This window comes from Dermacentor andersoni, unplaced genomic scaffold (assembly GCF_023375885.2).
Source record: "Dermacentor andersoni unplaced genomic scaffold, qqDerAnde1_hic_scaffold ctg00000042.1, whole genome shotgun sequence".
NCBI lineage: Eukaryota > Metazoa > Arthropoda > Arachnida > Ixodida > Ixodidae > Dermacentor > Dermacentor andersoni.
Genome location: NW_027314756.1, coordinates 1,276,744 through 1,297,629, shown reverse-complemented (window position 1 = coordinate 1,297,629; position 20,886 = coordinate 1,276,744). Strand labels below are relative to the sequence as shown.

Genomic DNA, 20,886 nt, shown 5'->3' with positions numbered 1-20,886 from the left:
AGCCGGCTGGGTATCTCGATGCAGTAGCGTCGTATGCAGCCGCACATTCCGTCAGACGAAGTGTGAACAAAAAATTTAACGACTTATTTCTGTAAGTCTCTCTTGAATTCGTGTTAACTTAAGGCTCTCTTTTGTTCAACGTTTTTAGCCTGCTCAATCTTGAGCGGCACGATGGGCGGTCCTTATATAACGAAGTGACCGGTATGAGGAAAGATTTTGGAGGTCTCAAGCACTTCAATGTACAAGCGTTTGACTGTGCACAGCTAGGTGATCCTCACGAAGTCAATAAATGTATTTCTTTTTGGTAACCCGTTAGCAAAATGTGGCAAACGTGCTGCGATTGTGATTGCAGAACCCGGAGCGAACGCTGAGCACTGTGGGGAACGAAAGGAGGCGATAGTGAAGAGAGCACGAGGCGGAAAGCAGCAGAGGAGGAGAAATCATAAGGCGCAAAGCGGGAGGAGGAGAGTATCGCGAAAGGGCGAGGACAAAAGCAAAAGACTGCGATAGCGAAGAGAGCGCGAGGAGGCAAGCGGACGAAGCCGCCTTGAAGCACCACCAGATGGCGCTCACTTCGGGAGGTATGTGGAAAGGGGTAATGGTTCCAGGACTTACTTTTGGAAATGCGGTTGTTTGCTTTAAATCAGGGGTACAATCAGGGCTCGACGGGAACCAATGGTCTGTGGGTCGCCTCGCATTGGGCGCTCACGGGAAGACTACAAATGAAGCTGTGCAGGGGGATATGGGCTGGACTAGTTTTGAAGTGAGGGAAGCTCGCAGTAAAATTGAGTATGAAGAACGGCTGAGGAATATGGAAGAAAGTAATTGGGCTGGGAGAGTGTTCAGGTATCTGTACAGGCAAAACATTGATTCACAGTGGAGGAAAACTACTAGGAAGCTTACCAGCAAGTATGCGGTCTGTGGGGTGGGCAACACAGCAACAAAGAAGGTCAAGCGGAAAGTTAGAGAGGCTGAATTAATCTCATGGGTGGCGGCAATGGAAAAGAAACCTGCCATGAGTAACTACTTAAGAGGAAAAAACGAAATCAGGAAAGAAACCATTTATGATAACTCAAAGGGAAGCTCATTACTTTTCGAAGCGAGATCGGGATGCCTTAGAACACGCACCTATAAAGCGAGATATAAGAAGGAAGAAGAAGCATGTGCTTGCTGCGGTAAAGCTAGGGAAACGACGGAGCATATTTTATTAGAATGTGAAGACGTCTACCCAGCGGTCGATTTAGGCACCACTGGCCTCCTTGAAGCCCTTGGGTTCAGCGGGAGCAGTGGTAAAGCAAACAGGTCCGCAATAGACATTAGTAAGAGGCGACTGGAGGATTGGTGGAAGAAAAGTAGGGAAACGACAAAAGACGGAGACGTACAAAAACATAGTTCGCAATAGGGGATCAGAAAATTTGGACGTGTTAGTTCATAGTGTTTTTTTTTCTTTTCTTTTTTCATTGGTTAACCTAGGTAGGATATCAGGCAGCATAATAGCAAGAGCTTGGTGGCGCAACCCACCGCCCCGTTCCAAAGGGGACGCTCATAACATCCATCCATCCATCCATCCGTAGCAGCAGCGGCGGTCCGGAGGAAAGAAAAAAAGAACCAGAAAGCTTACTTTCGCACACAGCGTTCGCCGCAAGCGTTTCTCCGTAAAGGTTACGGTTGCACAAGCTACAGTTGCCGGGAAGCGGCAACTGTGTGGTTGGTTTATACAGCGTGTTTCACGTAACGTTAACCGAGGATTTAAAAAAGAAGTGGTTAACCGCAACTGAATGAAGCCAACGACATATGGTTTGCTATCATGTGGCGCTCCTTAGAATATTTCTTTATATTGTGCCTAATTAAATATTTACCAAGATCAATTATGCAAAATTTTTAATATTCACTTTAGGGTCAAGTCCTTTTCGTTACGCTATAGAAGCCATTTCGAAACGACCTATCCTATTCTTGTGGCAACGTATGTACATGCTGCATGGCGATTTTTCCCGGCGTTTAAAGAATGACCGCGAAATATGAAATAAAACCACGCGACTGCGCTCGTACGCCATCGTATTGCAGCGTGGTCAACCGCTCGTCGAGTCTATCGCTTATTAAGGACGACGGCACTTCCTTTCTATGTGCGACCGTCAAACATGCTGACGCACTGGGAAGCCGATGCCTATAGCCGCGGCCGCTCACTTCGCCACGGTCCGTTCGCACGGTTCTTTTGCACGAAGCGCGGATGAGAGTGCTGCAATACGGTAGCGCATGAGCGCAGTCACGTGGTTTTATTTCACATTTTGCGGACGTTCTTTAAACGCCGGAAAAAATTTCTACGCAGCGTGTACGTTGCCACAAGAAAATTGGATCCGTCGTCTTCGAATGTCCTCTACAACGTAACGAAATGCACTTGGCCCTAAGTATTTAAAAAATCGCATAACTCACCTTCATTAATTAACTGAGTAGGTGGAATATGAAGAAATGCTAAGGAGCGCCACACGACGCAAACCATATGTTGTTGATTTGATTCAGTTGCCGTTAACCACTTTTTTTTTAAATCCTTGGTTCAAGTTACGTGAAATACCGTGTATATAGCGCTGCGCGAAACGGCTCTGCCAGTGGGCGCGGGGATAAGTGCCATGCCTGAATACATCGAAAAATGAAAGCACGTATAGAGCTGCGCACAAATTTCGCATTAGGGAGCATCGTAATCATCGGTGAATGTTGTTTTTAATCTTTTCGCGGTATACTCTCCGGAGATTCCGTGTACATGTTATTGCACCCTGCATTCAATCCTTTTCAGAATTAACTCTGAAGTGACTGCGCAAAGCGTTCACTCCAAATATTAAGCCAGATCTACATGCGGACAGATATGGCAGTGATGTAATTATACTCTTGCTGTCACATTTTGTGAAAATTGACATTAATTTGACCGAAACAGTTCCGTTGTCACAGGTGACTAAAAGTACCCGAGAAGTGCATTTCGAATGTCACTAGATTATTTATGAATACTGCGATCTCAGGTAGATCACAATAGAGTGGGACATTTAGCAATTTGATGCAAAAATTAAGGCACAAGGCACACGAAATAAACCCTACGCAAAAATGAATAAATATGGGAGAACTTGCGAGAAGCACTAATGCTTATAACAAAACCACAAATAGCACTGCAAATTTTCAAAGAGGGAGTGAAATTTGTGTCAGTGTTTCTCGAACGACGACAATAAATATTTGTTAACAACATCAGAAAGGTTATTTCACTCAAGAATGGTTCTTGGAAAGGAGAAGAGCACTAGAAAATAGTTTAGTGGAACTGAACAGTTATTGTGAATAATTTCGTTGACTGGTAGCATATCCTTCAGAATAAATGTTAATATGTATGAGTAAACATGAGCAAATGAGTTAATATGTGATGTGTCAATGTCATAAAAATAGCTATTTGCTAACTGATATAAGAACTTTAGGCGACAAATTTGATTTCTATTGGTATCTGAAGGCAGTATACTTCGTTTTATAAGTTCGCTAACTGAGGTACACCCGTTCAAATTATAAATATACCGCGCTGCTTCATGCTGTATACTCTTCAGCTTGTTGGGAGTCTTGTTTAGGGATGTGCCAATAGTAGTTACGAGACCGAATCGAATACAAATCGAATAGTTCCAAGACCAAATCGAATATCGAATAACTTTTTTAATAGTTTGATGATGGCACGACTTTTTAAATTTAAATTCAAATCGTGCCATCATTTGATGCAAGAGAGTTATCAAAATCAGGAGGTGCGCCTCCAGGCAGCAGGCTACCCAACCTATCTTCTCATTGCTGTATCAGAGAACCTGTTAATAGACATGATAAATTCAGGCCGCAGTGAAGCCACTAAAAGGCACAAGGAAGAAAAAAGAAAGGCTGCAGTTATCCCTTATCTGCAGCGCATTTCACATGACCTCAAAAGCGTGGGTTCTCGTTCCAATGTGAATATTGTTTTTTTACGCACCCGATTAACTATCAAAACTCTGCCACATTGTAAACTCCAGCAACGCAAGGAAGGAGGCTGTGCCAAGAAGCACCAAAACATTTTGTACCGTGTAGCAGCAATGTTATGTACAGGTTTCCGCTACCTTGTGGCAAGCACTACACGGGGCACACTGGTCGATGCCTTAACGACCGGCTACGGGAACATAACAAACATGGGTGAGCAACACCGCATCCGGTCATCTGGGCATTCATTGCAGAGACTGTACGGAAGAAAGAAAAAAGGATAAGGGAGCGCCTTGTTATCCCATTTTCAGTCAGTGCAGCGCGTTGTCAGATAATCGCACGAAAATCGGTAGAGAGATTATTGAAGCCCATGAAATCTACAAATTCAAAGGCAAATGCGTAATCGCAGCCTCAATAACTCTGTCAGAAAAATAATTGCGCGTTCTTGAAGCTGAATAGGAAACATGTGCACAGCTGTTCATGTGTCACTGCAGCCCTGTGCTCAGGTATCACTTATTTTGTGTGTTTGTGTATTTTCATTTGAGATTGGTTGCCACCGTATTTAAGCAGTGGAAATCGCCTCAATAAAACCAGTTGTATACGTTCAGCGCTGTGTAAGTGCACTCCTCTCGTCCTAGTCCTTTGCGCTGTTGTAAAAGACAGTACTAATTCGTCGATCAGTTGGTTGAACGACTGGTTGATTGACGAAATTTTTAACGTTGTGGTGGGCTCCGGATCAGGTTTGTCCACCTGGAATTACCTAGCATGCGTCGAAGCACCGTATAACACACGAGCGCTTTAACATTCCACCATCATGGTAATGCAGCTGCTACGCAAATTGATGTCTTTTGTGACGATTCTTCTCTTTCGATTCTGTTCTTTAGTGATCCGCCGTGCCGAATGGCCGATCCAAGTACAACGTCGACGCAACTAGCCGGTGCGAAATGAACGCTTTAGGATGCGACATAAAAAAGAAAGAATTGGGGCTTGCATGGTTTTAATCAGTAAGCCAAGACATACGGTGTGCACAGTGAAAGTTTTATTTAAAGCGCGTACGATAGCAAATGGCACTGCAGCGTATAAAACGAGTGCACAGGTATATAGAAAAACCAAATGAGAACCCTCACGTACTAAATAAAATTAGAGTTGTTGCAGTGGCTGAACAGCGAATGTGAATTCCTTTAGACTGTTCAAGCATCCGCACCGTGAGCTTCAACAGTGGTGTTTCAAAAAAAAAAAAAAATTATATATTGAGAGTTTGTGTCATAAGAAAATAAAGCGACATTGGCGGGTAAAAATCTAAATCGAAACGTTGCTATAGAGCTGCTTTCACACATTTCGAGGCTAAGCGTTCGTCATTACGATAAGTGTGGAACAAGCCCAGCAGCCCCTCGGCTACGATGATGGGGGCAAAAAACCTGATCAGAAGCAGCGTACTTGTCTGAGCTCTCCATATACGCAAGCGCACAGTATATGTACATCTTAACCCTGTTCAGTGCTGGCTAACGCCCCTCGCCGCTTAAAATTCCTTCTTAACGGAATGAAAACAAAAGTCGTCCGACTAACTCACTCCGGCCGCAGGGTTCTGCCGTCGCCGATGTACAGCCTGGGAGCGTCCAGCGCCGACTGCGGGTCGAGGCCCCCTTCCATCATGGCGAGGAGGAGCTGCAAATCGACCTGCGGCTGCGTGTATCCGCCCATGGTGCCCAGCGCGGCCAACCAGTCACCGCTCGCGGTGTCCGTCACCAGCACTGGCATCAACGTGTGGTACGGCTTCTTGCAGGGGCCCGCGCAGTTCGGGTGGCCCGCCACGGCGCTGAACCCGCGGCCGCGGCACTGCGGTGCGACTTTGTCAATCAGACAGGCGCGTGCCGTATACCGTGGCGAGGACTCGTGCGCGAATATTTCGGTGTACCATTGCAGAACGCCTGCCGGAATTCTCCGGTGTGCATGCAGTGCACACAGGCGGGATGTTCTGTAATAAATAGGGCCCGACATTCGTCTCGGCTGCCTGTGTAAGGGTGCGTAAACTCGAGCGCGTTCTGAACCGCGCCAAGGCGTTCGTGGGACCACTTTCTCGCGTCAAACCGAAAGCCGCACAGCACGTACGTGTATACCACTTTGCACTCGATCCGACGCAAGAAAAGTGGGTGTGTATGTACTCATACTTATCGCGTGTGACGTGTTTAAAAAAAAATACATACTGAGGTTTTACGTGCCAGAACCACAATATGAGAGGTATGAGTATGTCCCCCACGCCGTTGTGGTGGACATTAACGCGTACGCAATGCTCACACAACGCTTACGCGTTGTGTAAGCATGCCATCGTTAAATGTGTATGACAGTGAATTTGAATTTTTAAACCGCCTCATATTGTAGCAGTAGATTACAGGATTTTGCGTTTTTGCCGGCGCACTGATAATGACGCCACCGATGGGAGAGCACGTGGCTATGGGTTGTAGTACATAGGTTTGTGTATGCCTCCAAATAAGGTTACTTGTGAGTTCAGCGCTGTCCTGTGTGTTACTGCTTTCTGTCTTCGTCACATTGCGCTGCCCCTTGAAGATGTTCACCCTATGCACAGCGCACGGGTGTTTTAGCATTTCTATCCCCACTGAAATGCGGCCGCTGAAGGCGGGATCACTACGCTACGATCACTACGAAGCCACTACAAAGTCACTATGACACCACAGCGGGTAAGATGGGTTTGAGACACTGTACCAAAACGCTAGCTGCGCATCGTTTCGTTCGCAGGTTCTGTCCAGATCAGTTGTGACTGCATGCAGGCTTTGAGGGGACAATGCTACACCTCTGATTTTGATATGGTTTGCTGAATTAACTCGTGACATTTCCCTGCCTGAGCGCGTGTTTGAGCTGAGTGAATGAAAGTGCTGTTCAGGTAAAAAAAAAAAAAAATCGAGAAACCTTTATTTGGTATGCAACATTTCATTCTATAACGTTCGATCCATCAATTTATCATGCCGTATACTATAGAGTAGCAGAATGAAGTCCTCAACGTACCCACTGAACACAAGGCAGCTTTTTAGATACTTTTTTTTTAATTACGAAACCGATTCACCCAAAATTGAGACATAAAAAATGGTTCAACATGATCAACGTAGACTTGTGTCTGTGTAGAAATCCCGAATCTCTGACTTCATATGTGTCGCTTTCCCTTATAGTCGCCCGGAAAGGTATGCCAGCGTTATGTGTCTTCCATGCCAAAGGAAAAAAAAATACACCCTAGGTGTCTTATCTTGACGAAGGCTTTTTTTTTTCTGTTTTTTTTTTTCCCACCGTGCCTCTAGCTTTTCAAGGTTGTGGCGGTGCCCCAATTCCACTGACTTTCCTTTCGAAGTCTCTACTTTCCTGCTCTGTCAACTGCTGCGCATGCCTACTCTGAAGACGTTTTCTGCGACAAGATCACAAAATAGCCCTCCTTCTCGGCGACCATGATTTTTAGGTCAATGTAGCCGAAATATTTCCCCCAAGGGCCTTGTATTTATACGTTTTTGCCTCTGTCCTTGGGTCCTCTTCATCACATCAAAGCGTTCCTTGACGCACTTGGGGTGGTATTCTTCAAAAACGTAACTACAGGTAGATCTAGCTATTCCCAACCCAACAAGCTTGCTAGATTTTGTCGAGTTGCGCAATAAGCTAAATCCGACGGAGCTAACAAAGAAAGGAAAAAGTTCGGCACCATGTTACACTCCTGCAAGACGTGAAGACGAAAGGCTGCTGGGGCACACTTGGTAATGCGCCGTCTCGCATCGTCGCGTTGCTGCTGCCACAGTTCGGCTTCTTCGACTCGTTTTCAGAGCTTATCTGCGGCTTTGCGTGCTCGTATAGGTAGTGGGGTCAGACTCGCGCCAACGACGTTTCTCTTCGACTTTACATTGCATCCTCTCGGCAAGGGACTGAAACATATGCTGTTCTGGGAGTTGTATAAGGGTGATTTCAATTAATGTATGTACTGTTCACTTTGAGCGCTTGTAGCCTCAGCCTTACGGGGGTATGAGCCATAGCATTTTTTGCTTGCCTGTGGGGCTATCAACCATTGCTTACGGGGGTATCAGCCATTGATAAGGTCACGTCGTTTTTTTTTTTTTTGGACCGCTCGACTAGACGCCGCGTTTCTGTACGTTGTATGCCTGATTCCAATGAATCTATGCACTTCACCTTGCTGAGAGTCTGTAGCCTCTGCATTACGAGAGGGATAAGCCATTGCATTCTACAGCGAAGCTGTAGTCGTGGTCCGACCACAGAAACCCTACTGCGGGGGTATGAGCCAGTATTTAGGAGAGTGTGAGCTATTGCATTCGCCTTACGTGACGGACGGACAAATTTCTCATTGGGTAGGCATATGAACAGTTTAGAGGCTATAAGCTGCCTATTTCAATGTCCGTCTTTGTTTAGTGATACTTTGCTTAAGTTCATGCGGTCTTTCTCAGACTTCGCAATAGGTTCAAAAATGTGCCCCTCTCTGTAATTAAATGAAATGTGCGGCCCCGGTGTGTCACTTAGTAACTGCAGTGCATAACCGAGTCGTAAATACTATGATGAACGCATTACGAAACACAAATGCGTAACATAGTTCAGAAAGGCTGACGAACTCGCTGGATTACCACAATGAACCGCTCACTGCACCCCTCCATGATGGTGATTATGCGAAGCGCAATGTGTGGCATTTCAAATAAACAATGTGATAAACCCAAGCCAAATGTGCGCGTAATCTCATTAAGAAACACAAAGACGTAACCAATAATTAAGAAAGAGTTTAATGAATCGGAATTAATCCAGCGATAAACACTGGGACCGCACATTCCAGCTTCGCTGGTTTACCATCTGTATACGGGGTGCATGGGCGGTATTTCTTTTTTTGCTTGCCTATGGGGGTATATGAGCCAGTGCTGATGATGACAGTTTTTGCACCATTGGACCGGACGACGCGTTTTTTTCAAGGCCATCGGGAGTATGAGCCACTTAAGGCTTGCGCCTAAATATGTGTGGTGTCAAGCATTGTAAGGTGGGGTTTGTCTGTTTACTGATAATGTAGTCTCTGTCAGACTTCCCAATAAGTGTGTGTTTAATGGGACAGACTTGGCAATGTTTAAATGGGAGATTTAAAAAAATGTATATCAGCAAGCACTGTGGACCGCAGGCTATGCGCATTTATTAGGGACATGCCAGCAGCTGAGGCATTGGTCTTAAAGAAACACAAATATCAGATTACTAGGAGAATTCACAGGCATATTTATACATAAAAAGTGATGTACATAAGCATGCCGTCGATCACGCTCTTTGACTGTGAGTTGGGTGTCTTGAACGCGAGGCTCTGAGTTTTTTTTTGTCATACTGTTTTTTTCGGCACACCTTCATGTGAAATCTACGTTTCCGTCATACACTGCATAAATATGAACAAATTTAGAGATATCTTCGTTTTACGCTCCTTTGTAGCTACGAAATGCATTCACATACGTACACACCCCCAACACACACACATATATATATATATATATATATATATATATATATATATATATATATATATATATATATATATATATATATATACAGAACTGGAGTGGTGCTACAAGGTAAACAGAACAAGTATTTAATTTCGACAGTTTCGATCGGTGGACCGATCTTCATCAGGGTTTACAAAAAAATGGCAGTTCGGCCCTGGTAGTGAAGACACCAGACCGGGTGCCCGGTCGTTCTTACATACATCAAACCGAGAGGAACAGTTGTGACAGTGATTGATTTTCGGCGCCTTGGCAGATTTACAGCGGCCTTTGGCAGCTATGCAGGGCAAGAGGAAGGCGGAGTCACATGTATGTAGAGCAAGGAGGTCAGTGAGGAAAAAAAGGGAAAAAGAAAGAAAAAGGAAAGAAAAAGAAAAAAAAGAAAAAAGCACACAGGAGGAGGGAGACGTGAGTCGGAGAGTGAGGGGGGCGGGAAGTAGCGGCAGCTAGGTTCCCGTGCACCCGAGGCAAGGAGGGAGAAAACGGTCGCTCCGCAGCACCAGTGCGTGGGCTGCCGTTGTAGCGGGAGAGAGGGCAAGTTGAATCGGGTGGCGGGGGGCACAATAGAGAAGGGGCCCAGAAGGAAGACAGAAGAGCGGCAACTTGTGGAAAGAAACACAGTGTCACAGTACACATATACAAGGCACGGCCCGCTCCGGCAACTCTGTGGTCCAGCTACGGTGCGAAAAAAAATATATAGTTCCAAAAAAGTATATATGCATGGGATTCGCAAAGCAAGTGCGCCCATGGGCTTAGATTTAGGGAGCAGAGTTAAATAGCCTCCTTGTGGTCCAATTTTTGAACGTTTAACAGACAACTGCCATCAAGTCAGCACGTGCGTATTTCAAGAAGGGCAATAGGTCCCTCAGAATGACCACTTCAGTGGCAGGGTCCAGGAAACTGAATTTATTGGTTTTACGCTCGCGCCCTTGAGGCGCATGCGGAGGGGTGAGCAAGCAGTAAATAGACAGTGTCTCAATTTTTAAGTACAGAACATGTATTCGCGTTTCCCATGCACTTTCACGGCATATCCCGGAGGCACGTCAGCCGCCCCGGACTCTCATTAATTCCTTTAGTGTACGTTCCAAATTTATGGATGAAAAAAGATTCTCTCTGCTCGCGTGCACGGGTGTGTTGGAAACCAGATTGCAAGAGCACAACGCTCACGCGTTCAAAGGAGTGATCTGGCAGCCGAACGTGCCTGGAGAAGGGTAAATTGGGGAGACTTTTCACATGCGCGCGGTGATTGTTAAACCGCAGGCGAAAAGGAGTCTCTGTTTGGCCAATATATTCCTGCCTACACACCTCGCATCGAATTTTGTACACGACGTTACTGGAATCACAGTCAAGATTTTCGGTAATTTTATTTACGAAGGGCGAGTTCGATGCTTCAGCCGTGTCTGCTGTTGTCATGTGACGGCATACCTTGCAACGAGGTTTCCCACACGGTCGACAGCCCTTGGGCGTGTTTGACTTCTGTGTCCTCGCCCTGACTAACAAATCCCTTAAATTTTTGTTTCTTCTATACACAACCCGAGGCGGCTGCTTGAATATAGTAGTGAGTCGGATGCTCTGTTTCATGATATTAAAATGGCGGGTGAGAATGGCATTGACCCGCGGAGCACCGGTGGTGTATGTGAGGACCAAGTTTGGATCTGATTGTGTATTGCTATTGCTAACCTTTTCTCCCATTATCTGTGCTCGATCTAAGCTGCGGGCGCGTTCAATGGCATCGTCTACTATTTTTGGAGGATATTTTTGGCGTATGAGAGCAGATTTCAGTTCCTCCGCGTGTCGCTCAAATTGCGCAGATTCGGAACAGACTCTTCTGTATCTGTGGGCCTGGGAGTAGGGAATGCCTGTTTTGCAGTGATGGGGGTGGCTACTATAAAAATGCAGATATTGCTGACGATCTGTCGGCTTTTTGTATAGGGACGTGGAAATGCGACCGCCACTCAGTGACAGAGTGACGTCGAGGAAGTGAATACTATCTTGCGAGAAGTTGTGCGTAAAGCAGATTGACGGGTGCAGAGAATTGAAATTGGAAATGAAGTTCAAGAGACTTTGTTCATTGTCGGCCCACACAAAGAAAATGTCATCCAGGAATCGCTTATAAAATATTGGTTTTACGGCCGAGTTTGCGAGGAAGGGTATTTCTAAAGATGCCATAAAGATATTTGCATAATTTGGCGCCATCTTCGTTCCCATGGCGGTTCCACTGATTTGCAAATAATGCTTGTCCTCGAACTCAAAGTGATTATATTTCAGTACTAGATTTAAAAGATTCTCAACTGTATCTTTATCTAATTGCCTAGGTTGGCTGGAGCCAGCGTAAGCTGAAACTGCGGAAGCTATGCCCTCGGCGTGAGGTATGTTGGTGTACAAAGATGCGACATCCATAGTGACCAAGTAACCCCCCGCCGGTACCGTCAGGTTTGATACCTCCCGAAGGAAGTGATTTGTGTCTTTAATGTACGAGGGGAATGAAGATGGGATGTCCTTAATGAGACTGTCAATAAAGCTGGATATTTTCTCAGTGACTGTTCCATTACTGGAAACGATAGGCCGACCGGGATTGTTTATTTTGTGAATTTTGGGTAGTAGGTAGAAACGGCCGGGGCCAGAGTTTCTTGGTATCAATGCTTTAAACGCCTTATCGGTTATCTGCCCTGCCTTGCGCAGAGTGGTTAGGGCGTCCTTTATTTCGCTTTCAAATTTGTCGGTAGGATTGCTTGGGAGTTCTCTGTAAAATTTAGAGTTTCCCAGTTGACGGAAACCTTCGGCTATGTAAACACTCCGGTCAAGTACCACCACTGCACCACCCTTGTCCGCTGGCTTAATGACAATTGTCTGATCATCACGTAGAGTTCGCAGTGCCTGCTCTTCCTCTTTTGAGAGGTTACTGCGGATGGGACGATGCCTCTCGTACTCTTTTATAATGTCTTTTTGAACCGCACAAATATACATGTCCAAGTATTTGTCGCGTGCCTCGCCAGGTGTCCATGATTTTTCGGAGAGTTCAGGTAGCTGATCAAGACGCCCTTCTGTAGTTTTTCGATCATAAAAGTACTCCCGTAGTCGCAAATTTCTCGCGAAGTCATCCAAATCTTGAAACAATTGAAACTCGTTCATCCTTCCTGACGCCGGACAAAAAGTTAGACCTTTCGAAAGGAGATTTAGTTGTGCACTCGACAATGGGCTACTCGACAAGTTTATGACATTTGAGGTATTGCCCACTGCCTCGTGCTTTTTTCCACTGATTACTTCAGAACAATCGCCCGCCTCGGATTCAAGGTTTTGGCTTTGAGAATCAGCTCTGATGGCCGTTGGGATATTGTCACGCTCCCGTTCGTTTCTAAGAACAACAAAGAAAGAAACGGGAGCGTGACAATATCCCAACGGCCATCAGAGCTGATTCTCAAAGCCAAAACCTTGAATCCGAGGCGGGCGATTGTTCTGAAGTAATCAGTGGAAAAAAGCACGAGGCAGTGGGCAATACCTCAAATGTCATAAACTTGTCGAGTAGCCCATTGTCGAGTGCACAACTAAATCTCCTTTCGAAAGGTCTAACTTTTTGTCCGGCGTCAGGAAGGATGAACGAGTTTCAATTGTTTCAAGATTTGGATGACTTCGCGAGAAATTTGCGACTACGGGAGTACTTTTATGATCGAAAAACTACAGAAGGGCGTCTTGATCAGCTACCTGAACTCTCCGAAAAATCATGGACACCTGGCGAGGCACGCGACAAATACTTGGACATGTATATTTGTGCGGTTCAAAAAGACATTATAAAAGAGTACGAGAGGCATCGTCCCATCCGCAGTAACCTCTCAAAAGAGGAAGAGCAGGCACTGCGAACTCTACGTGATGATCAGACAATTGTCATTAAGCCAGCGGACAAGGGTGGTGCAGTGGTGGTACTTGACCGGAGTGTTTACATAGCCGAAGGTTTCCGTCAACTGGGAAACTCTAAATTTTACAGAGAACTCCCAAGCAATCCTACCGACAAATTTGAAAGCGAAATAAAGGACGCCCTAACCACTCTGCGCAAGGCAGGGCAGATAACCGATAAGGCGTTTAAAGCATTGATACCAAGAAACTCTGGCCCCGGCCGTTTCTACCTACTACCCAAAATTCACAAAATAAACAATCCCGGTCGGCCTATCGTTTCCAGTAATGGAACAGTCACTGAGAAAATATCCAGCTTTATTGACAGTCTCATTAAGGACATCCCATCTTCATTCCCCTCGTACATTAAAGACACAAATCACTTCCTTCGGGAGGTATCAAACCTGACGGTACCGGCGGGGGGTTACTTGGTCACTATGGATGTCGCATCTTTGTACACCAACATACCTCACGCCGAGGGCATAGCTTCCGCAGTTTCAGCTTACGCTGGCTCCAGCCAACCTAGGCAATTAGATAAAGATACAGTTGAGAATCTTTTAAATCTAGTACTGAAATATAATCACTTTGAGTTCGAGGACAAGCATTATTTGCAAATCAGTGGAACCGCCATGGGAACGAAGATGGCGCCAAATTATGCAAATATCTTTATGGCATCTTTAGAAATACCCTTCCTCGCAAACTCGGCCGTAAAACCAATATTTTATAAGCGATTCCTGGATGACATTTTCTTTGTGTGGGCCGACAATGAACAAAGTCTCTTGAACTTCATTTCCAATTTCAATTCTCTGCACCCGTCAATCTGCTTTACGCACAACTTCTCGCAAGATAGTATTCACTTCCTCGACGTCACTCTGTCACTGAGTGGCGGTCGCATTTCCACGTCCCTATACAAAAAGCCGACAGATCGTCAGCAATATCTGCATTTTTATAGTAGCCACCCCCATCACTGCAAAACAGGCATTCCCTACTCCCAGGCCCACAGATACAGAAGAGTCTGTTCCGAATCTGCGCAATTTGAGCGACACGCGGAGGAACTGAAATCTGCTCTCATACGCCAAAAATATCCTCCAAAAATAGTAGACGATGCCATTGAACGCGCCCGCAGCTTAGATCGAGCACAGATAATGGGAGAAAAGGTTAGCAATAGCAATACACAATCAGATCCAAACTTGGTCCTCACATACACCACCGGTGCTCCGCGGGTCAATGCCATTCTCACCCGCCATTTTAATATCATGAAACAGAGCATCCGACTCACTACTATATTCAAGCAGCCGCCTCGGGTTGTGTATAGAAGAAACAAAAATTTAAGGGATTTGTTAGTCAGGGCGAGGACACAGAAGTCAAACACGCCCAAGGGCTGTCGACCGTGTGGGAAACCTCGTTGCAAGGTATGCCGTCACATGACAACAGCAGACACGGCTGAAGCATCGAACTCGCCCTTCGTAAATAAAATTACCGAAAATCTTGACTGTGATTCCAGTAACGTCGTGTACAAAATTCGATGCGAGGTGTGTAGGCAGGAATATATCGGCCAAACAGAGACTCCTTTTCGCCTGCGGTTTAACAATCACCGCGCGCATGTGAAAAGTCTCCCCAATTTACCCTTCTCCAGGCACGTTCGGCTGCCAGATCACTCCTTTGAACGCGTGAGCGTTGTGCTCTTGCAATCTGGTTTCCAACACACCCGTGCACGCGAGCAGAGAGAATCTTTTTTCATCCATAAATTTGGAACGTACACTAAAGGAATTAATGAGAGTCCGGGGCGGCTGACGTGCCTCCGGGATATGCCGTGAAAGTGCATGGGAAACGCGAATACATGTTCTGTACTTAAAAATTGAGACACTGTCTATTTACTGCTTGCTCACCCCTCCGCATGCGCCTCAAGGGCGCGAGCGTAAAACCAATAAATTCAGTTTCCTGGACCCTGCCACTGAAGTGGTCATTCTGAGGGACCTATTGCCCTTCTTGAAATACGCACGTGCTGACTTGATGGCAGTTGTCTGTTAAACGTTCAAAAATTGGACCACAAGGAGGCTATTTAACTCGGCTCCCTAAATCTAAGCCCATGGGCGCACTTGCTTTGCGAATCCCATGCATATATACTTTTTTGGAACTATATATTTTTTTTCGCACCGTAGCTGGACCACAGAGTTGCCGGAGCGGGCCGTGCCTTGTATATGTGTACTGTGACACTGTGTTTCTTTCCACAAGTTGCCGCTCTTCTGTCTTCCTTCTGGGCCCCTTCTCTATTGTGCCCCCCGCCACCCGATTCAACTTGCCCTCTCTCCCGCTACAACGGCAGCCCACGCACTGGTGCTGCGGAGCGACCGTTTTCTCCCTCCTTGCCTCGGGTGCACGGGAACCTAGCTGCCGCTACTTCCCGCCCCCCTCACTCTCCGACTCACGTCTCCCTCCTCCTGTGTGCTTTTTTCTTTTTTTTCTTTTTCTTTCCTTTTTCTTTCTTTTTCCCTTTTTTTCCTCACTGACCTCCTTGCTCTACATACATGTGACTCCGCCTTCCTCTTGCCCTGCATAGCTGCCAAAGGCCGCTGTAAATCTGCCAAGGCGCCGAAAATCAATCACTGTCACAACTGTTCCTCTCGGTTTGATGTATGTAAGAACGACCGGGCACCCGGTCTGGTGTCTTCACTACCAGGGCCGAACTGCCATTTTTTTGTAAACCCTGATGAAGATCGGTCCACCGATCGAAACTGTCGAAATTAAATACTTGTTCTGTTTACCTTGTAGCACCACTCCAGTTCTTTACGTTTGAAAGGTAGCCTGAAGAATCCCTCTTTGCTTACTATATATATATATATATATATATGCAAGAATTTTTCCGTCAGTACCAGGCCTGCTTTTCTCCAAGCCCCGCCTCCAGATGCCGTGAAAGAGAACAGACTTGGCGATATTGCGAGGAACAAAAGGAACGCTCTAGCCACGGCTGAGACTGGCTGAATTGTACTTCACGGGCGCGACTGACCCGCAACACACAGCGACCACCCGCAACTCAACATCCTGCACAGAATGACAATGCATTCTTAAAACGCTTCGATACGACAGAACCCGTAGCGGAGAGTACACTAATTCCGCTAACAACAAATACTCTCGTAGTCTAATTAGTGTTAGCAGCGCCACCTGCTTGCGTGTTCTTATATGTCACAGTTCAAAATCACAGGCAACCAACATCGACGTACGCAGCTCCGGTGTATACCGTAAACCAGCAACCTAAGCACCACATGTAATTTCTTTATCTTCGCCTGGAGCGTCATATGCACTGTTAACGTACGTCAAACATCCTGCCCGAGGAAAAAAAAATACTGCCAGCAAAGGACGCAGTGACGTGCACGAGTTCTCCTGTCATGGAGGTTGTTTTTCGCCGGTACTTACAAAATCATCGCAAGAAGCTCACGGTCGGGCAAATTCTTCATGCGGTGGTGCGACTATCTCCTTCCGAGGCATATGACACAATACATAGACTCTATATACACGAAGGATGAAATGGCTTAACTAATAAGAGCTTACGTGGACTGCGAATCCGTACCGCTCGACAATGGCGCATCCAAAGCCCAAAAAATTGCTGTTGATGAACGCGCAGGCATTGCCTCTTTCGTCGGCGGTCACTAGGAACACGGTGTGCGACTGCTCCGGAGCGTTCGGCAGGTCCGCCTCGCTCCACTGCCGGGCCCTGCAGATAGAGAGAGAGAGCAAATGATAAATGAAAGGTAGGGAGGTTAACCAGGACTGAGGCCGGTTGGCTACCCTACACTGGGGAAAGGAAAAAAGGGATGGAAAGATTAAAGGAAGAAGAGAAAGTCTACTGGAGATATCATTCGGTTGGCGGATACGCCGACGACGTGGTCGAATCCGTGAGTATGGCTCCAAAATTACAGAGTGGCGCACAATTATATGGTCCAGTTAGCGCTTCAGTCCCTGAGAGCTGCGTATCTTGGTGGGTACTTGAATATAATTGACACAGTAGGCTCAATGGTATTTTAACAGCGCGAATTCGTATTCAGCATAACTAGTTCAGAAACACTAGCCAGTTTGTAAGCCTTTCGTATAGTGCACAAGATAAGAAACATAGGGCAAAGCCACTTGGCACGAAAGTCGAAGCAAAGGGACTATGTACGGTGGTTAACCGCATCTGCAGGGAGTTTTCATTTTACGGCGAAGGTGTTATTTCGACTAAATACGACGGGGAACGTCACCTACATATATTGACGGAAGTTAATCGAGGGAAGCATCGGAGCTAGAGCTACGAAATTTATAGAGAGCTATAAGCTAGTTGAGTGTTTAAAATGTATACATTTCTATACGTTTAAAACGTATAGAAATTAGCGAGACCCGACGGCAGTGTGGCCAAAGCTTTATTCCTACGGCGGGCGGACGGGCACGACCAAGCGTTAGCAGACGATAGTAGGCCATAGTACGATAGTCGTACTTTCGGAAGTACGAAATTGTTATTGAATTTCGAAATGAAAGTTTTCGCTTAGTTCAGCCTGTTGATTAAACTTTGTCAATAAATATACATAGTAACAGTAGGAAGAAGGGCACAGATCCAAACACCCTTTTTGATTGAAGGTGAGTTATTGGCCAATAGCAGCCACGTATATGGGAATCTGCTATATGACGAAATATAGGAGCCCGATAAGAGTGAGCAGAAGGCTTCTATTGAAAAGAGAGAGGTTGAGAAAAAATCAAGGAGCCATTGTACTCTGTGAAGTTGGATGACCAACGAAGCTGTAGCACATCACACAGGATTAGGCAAGGCTGCATGTATTTATTTTCATCACTTGGTAATGGTAGTGATGATAGCTTTTCGATTACTGTGACACACTGATTGGCTTGGTTACAACCTTAGACAGAATCTTGGCCAAAGTTAAATCTATACAAGACCGTTGTTGAGTACTTGAGTGACTTAGATTCGTGTGGCACTTCAAACCAAACTCTTCTAGGAGGAACTTAGTGAACCATTTCTTGACTTATTTTTAAATGTAAACATTGAAGTCTCCAACAATGATCCCAGGGGTAGTGGCATCACGGCTAACTCATGCAAAGTGCGTGGTCATGAGCTCCTCGATATCACATTTGCTTGTGCCTGAGCCATATACATAGTGGATATCAATTAAGGGAAAATGAGACATCCACCCAATCGTAGCAATTGCTACAAAGGAAACCCAAACGGGTTCTTCGAAAGAAAACCCTCACAGTTGAAGAAAAATTCGTCCTGGTCCGGGACTCGAACCCGGGACCACCGCCTTACCGGGGCAGCCGCTCTACCAATTGAGCTAACCAGGCGGCTAGGAGATGGCAGGGCGAAGTCGAATTTGTCCACAACTCGAAGCAAAGGCAAGACTTTGAAGTAATAGTTCTGCGGAAACCCGCAAGGCGGAGAGCTGTAATTAATTAAGGGAAAATGAGACATCCACCCAATCGTAGCAATTGCTACAAAGGAAACCCATACGGGTTCCTCAAAAGAAAAGCCTCACAATTTAGTCTTTCGTTTGTACGGCACAGACATACCCACAGTCGATGGCATTGTCGTCTTGCGAGGGAAGGGTGTACGGTTGTACGTACATGTTGTCCTTTGCGTATATGGCAATGCCTCCCGCTCGTTAGTCCCTCTGCTGTTCACAAACGGTTCCAGTATATCGACCGGCTTGAAACAATGCACATTCACTGATTTGTTTCATTTATTATTATTTATTTTTATTATTAGTAGGAGCGCAGTGCTTGAAACCCGCTTCACCTGCGCTGCGCGTCGGCCCGGTATTGCACTACCTCCCGTATCGGCCCCCATTTTTGCACACGGACACTACAGGTGCATTCGGGGGGGGGGGGGGGGGGGGGCAGTTATACAGGTTCGCTGTAAAACCTGACTTCGCACTACACTTGCGAGCTCCTCGCGCCACCCACGACTGCAAAATTTGGCCGATATGTTCACAGGAGCGTATGCTAGCCGTGGACTGCTTTTTTTTTTCGCCAAGCACGAGGGATGGTTCACAACCCTTTTAGCATTTGTACCCACGGAAAATTATTTACACCCGTGAAATTAGCCGATGGACGCGCGTAATCTGAGCGTTATAATTTGTGAGCGTTATTTGTAAGCGGTCCCCTCCTCTGACGCCACCGGCCGCCGAGGTAAATGCTTTTGCTCCAAGCTGCGGGCTGAGTTGTTGGGGGGCTGCAAAAAAGCTACGCAGCAACCATAAACGCCTCTGTTCTCCTAAAACGCTCAGATTTTTTTGACAAATATCTTCTGCATTCTTCTTTTTTTTTCTTATCCATAAGCTTCCGAGTGCAACACTGCGTTCGTTATACAAGCTCACTGAATGATTCTTATAGCTCATCTAGAGTATTCTCCGCTGTTTACAAATTAATGAGAGCAATAGAGTAGTGTTCCACATCCTGAAGTTTATGAGCCAATGCACTTTACATGTTTGTCCACACACACACAATAAAAAATCAATTTAAATATATTTCTGTGCAGACGAAGACGGCAGTGCAGTATGCATTGCCGCCGATCATATCTCATACACGTGCCAGAAAAAAAAAAGAAAAAAAAAACACGGTGCTCCGCAAGAGCTCTATGTACGGTTCGAGGAATGACGACTCAATGTTTTCCGACGATACGCTATAGTTCTCCGCAAATGGTGGCAATGGTCGAGAAGACAATCCGCGCGACGACACAGTCCACGGTTAGCGCGTTTCTTACCATTGCACTTGAAAGCGCCCAGTACAGGCAGTCAAGCCCGAGCGCTGAGGCGTACCACCCTGCGCTGACACAACAGAGCCACAGCCCTCGAGATCGCGGCTGGTGTGCGGCATTGGGGGCAGCTGTGATGGCCGCGACGCGCTGAAACGGCCGCCTCCCGGGAAACTGTTTTCCTCCTTGGGTGCATGCCTGTCAAGTTCGTCTCTCCTTCATGCCATTGCTAACGGGTTCGTGGTCATCAGGATGGTAAGAAATAAGGAGGCCCCGACACGAGATTACACTATATGCAGCGAAAAAAAAATCCGGCAGAACCCATCTTACGATGACTGCCGATGGTAATGCGATTATAGCCTTCAAGCAATGCAGCTACGCATTGTCTTGTGGAAGGGACGTTTGTTTAAATACTAATGGTCATTCTGAGAATTTCGTCGCTTCGGCTACATGCGACATACAGTCTCCGGCATCGGCCCACTTTGCTGTGGCACTGGCTTGCCAAGATTGGCCATCGGCATGATGGCATGACGACTACTGCATGACGACGACGCAGTGACTATAGAATGGCGATGGTGGACTCGCGTCGATGGAACGACTAAGGCGGCACGACGAGAATGGCACGACGACAATGAGGTGATTCCGAAGTTATGACGATGGCATAACGCCGACACCGTGCTGACGACGTCACGAAGACAATGGTCCCCCGATGAGCGTGCAACGACGATGGCGTGAAGACGACTTTATCAAGAAGGCTGTATGAAGACAATGGAACGACCG

At 46.3% G+C, this 20,886-nt stretch overlaps 1 protein-coding gene and 1 non-coding gene across 3 annotated transcripts in view; both read right to left on the bottom strand.

Moving 5' to 3' along the window:
• The window catches only part of LOC140214419 (glutathione hydrolase-like YwrD proenzyme), a 55,405-nt gene that overhangs the window by 2,062 nt on the left and 32,457 nt on the right, over nucleotides 1–20,886 (bottom strand). For both annotated transcript variants that reach the window (XM_072285791.1, XM_072285790.1), the window contains 2 exons: nucleotides 16,923–17,085; nucleotides 5,531–5,796 (listed from right to left, as the gene is read on the bottom strand). In XM_072285791.1, the coding sequence (XP_072141892.1) occupies nucleotides 5,531–5,796; nucleotides 16,923–17,085 (429 nt within the window). The remainder of the gene's footprint in view (nucleotides 1–5,530; nucleotides 5,797–16,922; nucleotides 17,086–20,886) is intronic.
• Nucleotides 18,624–18,698, bottom strand: TRNAT-GGU (transfer RNA threonine (anticodon GGU)). Its single transcript has one exon. It is a non-coding gene; the product is annotated as a tRNA-Thr (tRNA).